General features: G+C 40.3%; 1 protein-coding gene across 2 annotated transcripts in view; it reads right to left on the bottom strand.

Moving 5' to 3' along the window:
• Nucleotides 1–2,964: 2,964 nt before the first annotated feature.
• Nucleotides 2,965–6,000, bottom strand: part of MAP3K21 (mitogen-activated protein kinase kinase kinase 21) — a 52,757-nt gene continuing 49,721 nt past the window's right edge. Inside the window, exon 10 of one of the 2 annotated variants that reach the window (XM_041748333.1) lies at nt 2,965–5,745. In XM_041748333.1, the coding sequence (XP_041604267.1) occupies nt 5,375–5,745 (371 nt within the window). In that variant the 3' untranslated portion in view covers nt 2,965–5,374. The remainder of the gene's footprint in view (nt 5,746–6,000) is intronic. The other variant, XM_041748334.1, reaches the window with a different exon arrangement.

Raw genomic sequence — 6,000 nt, 5'->3', positions numbered from 1 at the left:
CACAGCCAACAGTCCCCCCAGCTTGGAGATTGGAAACTTGGTCTCCTGTTTTCCTTTTCCTCTTTGGTCTTGCTGGTGTATCTGATGAAATCTACTCTGTGGCTCTAGTTCTGCCCTTGATATTACACACAACTGTCATATTTAATATTTTAAAACATGTCCAGTCTGTAAAGGAATGAATTGTGCCCCCCCCGCAAGGTTGTAAATTGAAACCGTAATGCCCGATATCTCTGAATGTGACGGTATTTAGAGGTAGGGTCTTTGCAGAGGTAATCAAGTAAAAATGAGTCACTAGAGTGAGCCCTAATGCAGTATGATGGGTGTCCTTACTAAAAAAGGGAATTGAGATGCAGAAATTTACAGAGGGGAAAACTAAAGACACAGAAAGATTTACAAGTCAATTAGAGGCCTCAGAAGAAACCAACCCTGCCAACATCTTGGTCTCAAAATTCTGCCTTCAAACTGAAGCTACAACATCAATTCTTCCCTGGGTCTCCGGCCTGCTTGGCTTGCCTTGCAGAATTCAAATATCCCAGCCCAAAATCATTGGAGCCAATTCCTGTTCATGTGTGTGTGTGTGTGTGTGTGTGTGTGTGTGTGTTAGTTCTGGTTCTCTGGAGAACCCTAATATACATTCCAAACTGAAACCGCTAATTGTTCCTTTATAATGCAAAATACCATGCCAAACCCTTAGCCTAGTATTCAAAGTCCTCCACAGTAATGCCCCAAAGTTGCATTCCAACTATAGTTTATACTACTTTCTTTCAACTATCCTTTGATCAGATCAACATGTTAACAGTAACATCTATTGAAAGCCAACTATTTAACAGTTAACAAACTTTTTAAACCTCAAAGCATAGGCTGGACTCAGACTGGATTCAGATCCAACAATTTTCTTGGTCTCCCTAAGCCTTAGTTTCTTTATCTGTAAAATGGGAATCGTTCATCCAATTATTCTACAAATAGTTTTTGAACAACTGTAAGTGACATAAGTGTATCTATGACATAGCTAGACATTGTAGAACAGCTGTTCAGGGGAGTCCTGTATCTCCTTTGTGCTGGTGCTGTTTACTGAGAGGAAGCCTGAGGGAAGAGATTTAGGGAAGGTAGTGAATCAAGAATGTTGGGCCATGCTTCGGTTGAGATGCCCCTTAGATATACAAGGAGAGATGAGAAGAAAGCAGCAGAAAATATATTAGGTGGAGTTCTATGATTAGGACAAGGCTGGTGATAGAAAACCGAGAGTGATTTGCCTTGGGAGGCATTTAGGCCCATGGGATAAACAACATAAATTTTGATGTGTGGTGTTTTATAAGCCACTAGGAGAAAAGCTTCCAAAGGAGTTAGTGATCACCTTTGTGAATTATACAAAAGATTCTTATGGGATGGCTATTTGAGGAGCATACTGGTGAATTTAAAGCCTCTGGAAACATCTTAAGGGCACACAATAAGAGTCTGTGACATTTGAGCTATGACTTATTCCCTCCACCTGACCCCGCCCCCTACCCAGTTTGGCTTGACATTCCAATCAGGTTTGGCCAAAAAGACAAGACTCTCTCCTGTCTCCCTTAGCTCCTAATCAATGCGGCAGGTATTTCAATGGGAGGTATAGGACACCAGCACTTCTCATCCTCTCCAACTCTGTATTTAAGAGGCTAAATTCCTAGTGAGTGTGACCAAGAAGAAAAGGCTTCCCTTCCTCCATCCAGCTCCCACTCATGGGGATAAGGCTCTACCCCAGTGAGAATATTGGATTCCTAAATGGATTCCTAAATGTTTTTACATGACCTCACTTGGAGGGAACTGGTTCTACTCTGGGAGAAGCAAGCCAAGAAGATCACAAGTTATCACTCCACCCAGTGCCCAGCATATAGCTGATGTTTTGCTCCAGGCTGGAGGTGTTACACATTTACAGAGCTGCAAATTTTTCACCAAAGGAACTAATTTTATTTAAAACACATGTGGGAGATTTCAAGCCTAAGAGCATTCTCAAAAACCATGGCTTCTCTTAATTAAGCGCAATAAGCTAAACCACAGTTCAGCTGCTTTAACAGAGAATCAGGCAAGAAGGCATCTAGTAAGATCCTGCTTGGGGTCAGAACCAAAGCTTTAAAGACTGGCCCTAAATTATCCATGCCTGAAATTAATTGAGATGGACTGTGGAGCAATTTTGTAGCCCAGGCATAATAAAAAAAAAAAATAATAGAGCAACCAGTCAGCCATTATTGGAACCTAACAGCTGGGTGTAATACCAAAACAAAGTACACAGCTTAACAGAGAAATCAGTGGAAGAGATGGTCAAAGGGAATTTGTGCTAAAACTGTGTCATCCCAGGGTAGTCACGTGCAGAACAAGGCTCTATCTTCTGAGGAATGACACCAAAGGTCTCATACTGTAGGGGAAAAGAGACTTCACTAAAATAGTCTTGCCAAATCACAACCAACCAAACAAATACAAACAACAAAGCAAACCTGGAGAGGGGATGAGGGAAATCATTATCCACAATTACTACAATGTATTTCCTAAATGTTTTCAATAACAAAAACAAAAATATGAGATAAGCAAAGAAACAGGAAAGTAGGATTTTTATACTAGGGAAGAAAGGAGGCAACAGAAATGGCTCCTGAAAGATTTCAGAAAATGTTTTCAATAACAAAAACAAAAATATGAGATATGCAAAGAAACAGGAAAGTAGGACTTTTATACTAGGGAAGAAAGGAGGCAACAGAAATGGCTCCTGAAAGATTTCAGACTAGATGGGTAAATCTTTAAAAAATAAATAAAATTTTAAAAAAGTATTTAACCCTATGGCTCACTTAGTGATCTGCAGTTTAATGAAGTTAGCAGGCTAATACCTGGCTATTAAGCATCCATGATCTTTACTCATGTACTTTTCCTTATTAAATACAAAATAAACCACTACAAACTATAGTCTCAATCATCAGATCGAAGCCACTGAGAAAGTAGACTAGCTATAGAAAAAAAGTTTATTAAAAAAATAGACAACTTATGTAAACATCTTTTTCAGTCACAAGGCTTCATAATACAGCATAACAGGCTCTGGCCTTCAATTTCTGCAGTGGGAGCACCTTCAATGTTGGTTAATAGTAATTAGCATAACTTCTCTTTCAATGAGCAAGTAAGTCTCTATGAAAATAAATAACCAGATTCTGCTAAGTATACTAATACACACAAAATCACAAATGTACACCAGATTTCAGCAAAAAACAACTATTTGCTATAACATGAGATTGAATCCTTGTATTGCAATTATCTTTTTAATGCAGCTTCATTTCTAAATTCATCATAATGTAGAGTTGACTACAATGAAGCAACATGGGGAAGGAATGGAGTAGAGGGACAAGACAGATGAACACTCACCACTACCCCTCACACACACACACACACACAAACGCATGTGCACAGACACATGGGTACACACAGACACACACCCGATGTTTTGGTAGAAGCGAAACTGAGGAAGTTTCTATACTTCTTTCATGTACTATTTTAGGCGTGTACTTTCTTTACTTTTAGCAGGAAATACATGCCCCCAAATGACTGAATAGGTATGAAGTAGCCAACCATAATTTTAAATGTGATACAATTTTGAGGAAACCAAATTTGGATTTCTAACTTCAACAATCTGTCAAAAGTGAAGCCAAATCATAGAATGGACCATAATACCACAAAACGAAGCTAAGTACCTGAGATTTTGCTGCCAGAATTTTAAACACAAGATTGTTTTCCTTGGGGTAGAATGCACTTATGTTAATATAATCCTTTCATGCTCTGTTCACCATCTGCTGGGACATATCTGCCAAGTTACTATAATGTTTCAAGTGGCCAAATAATATCATTTTCTTTTTTCTGCTATATGTAGATATTTTGTCACAGCTGATTTAAATTGCTGACATTTCAGTTATTCAGTAAGCCTTAACCAAGGTAAAATTTTAAATGAAATGTCAAGTGACATTTACAATTTAGTTTTTCCTTGTATGCAAAATTTTAAGTATTAATTGCCATCCAAAATAACCACATTCTAGTGACAGAAGGGAAGCATAATGAATTTAACAAAAGAAACCCAGATAAATTTACAAGCTCCTGGATAGCCATTTCTGTAGTTTAATAATTTAGTAGTCGATTTGTATCATAGATGTATGATTTTATAAAACGACTCATAAAATCATTTAAAATCCTGATCTGCTACCCCAAATCCATTTAAAAGACCATATCTGAAAATAATCTATATTTGCCATTTCTGCCATGTCAGCTTATCTTCGCAGATGTCTAACATTTATCCACCATTTAGTGAAATGTGAAGATAATGATAAAATACTTATATTCTAACAGTGTTGCTGTTTCTTGATTTGGCAGTGTTTCTCTCTAACAGTATTTGGGATTATTAGGATAATCACACATATATAGAGAGGAAAAATAAGATTAAATGACATGAATGTTTACAATATGTGACACATCTGTCACTTATTTTTTAAAAATCCTACTACAAAATGAAAAAGCTTTATATTCTGGGTACCAAATAAATGGCTACTGATGAAACAAGAACTTTTTCTACAGGAAGCACCGACAGATTAGCCTCGCTCAGGTGGACATAATGTGGTCTTAGCCAAATGTCCACGACTGACTTTTTAAAAATCTGTTTTGGGGTTCTGATGGAAAACATTTTTAGAAGTTATATTCAGTAAAACGTTTCCAGGGAACATTCAGTATAATTTCCTTAAAAAGAGAAAGAGGCATAATTTAGGTGATACCTGGACATATTTATGCCTTCCACGCTACTACTGAGCTCAGGCGGTTTCTCTGGGATGCTCTATGTATCCTAGTCAATTTTGTTTTTTTAAATAGATACCTTTACTGACTAATATCACATTATTCTTGGCTTTTTGTTGTACAAATAAAAAAAAAAGAAATGAAAAGAGAAAAAGAGAGAGAGAAGGAAGGAGCGGCAAAAGGGAAGAAAACGAAGGGAGGGACACACCTGGTACCTGGTTCCAATTTGGGTGTCACCAAGAAGAACGTCATGGCCAACAAATGAAGCACTGTAACTATGCTTACCGGAATTCTACCCAGCACAGCTTTATACTGCTGCTCCTGCCTTGTTTTACATTTGTGTGCATTTCAAGTTCCTAGGTAAGAATCCAGCAGGGGAAAAAAAAATACAGCCAGCTAACAGCAATCACATACATGGTTTTCTAGAGGGCTGACCTCCATCAGTACGTTAGTAACATGGCCACAGCTTTCCAACACCCAGCAGCATGAGACAGTTTCAAGGTAGACACAGTGTTTAAGTTTGTTCATCTTAAAAAAAAAAAAAAAGAAAAAAGAAAACGCTCGATCGATCAACATAAGGCACTTAAGACAGAAATTCTTTCTCCAGTTGTTGGGTAGGCGGTGGGCTAGTCCTGCTCCTCACGGCGCGCAAAGGCCCTGTGCTGTCCCTGCTCTGGCCTGCGGCGCCGGCGTCCAGCGGGGCAGGGAGGTGCGCGGCAGTCCTGTCCTTGGCGCCCGTGGGGCCGGGGCCACGCAGGGCGGGCCGGGACTCCGTGCGGCTCCCGAGGGCCGCGAGGCGAGGCCCGGGCACCGTGCTGCCAGCTCTTGGCTTTCTGGGCGGGGCCTTCCCTGGCAGGTGCGCCTGAGGCCCGGCGGAGGAGTGGGGAGCCCCCGGAGCCGGCTCAGGGGGCAGGTCCCAGTCTGCAGAGGCCGTGCTCGGAGTGGCACCAGCTGCTGCAGAGAGAAAAGACAGTGCAGTTAGCGGGTTCTGAGACAGCATCCAGATAAGCAAGGAAGAGGATTGATCAATTAGGTAATCCCTTTCAAGGAGACTTCAACAAAAAACCCTCAACACAAACGTTTTACAACTACTGGGATGCGAGGTTGGTTGGTTTGTTCAGGAAGAAGTGATGGAAGGTTGGAAAGAGTGTTTCTACCAAGGAAACGGGAACCATAACAACAGCCGGGTCACCTTCGTCGTGCTTGGGC

This window comes from Vulpes lagopus, chromosome 3, assembly GCF_018345385.1.
Source record: "Vulpes lagopus strain Blue_001 chromosome 3, ASM1834538v1, whole genome shotgun sequence".
Taxonomy (NCBI): Eukaryota; Metazoa; Chordata; class Mammalia; order Carnivora; family Canidae; genus Vulpes; species Vulpes lagopus.
Note: the sequence above shows the minus strand (reverse complement) of the source record. Positions and strands in the feature narration are given on the sequence as shown.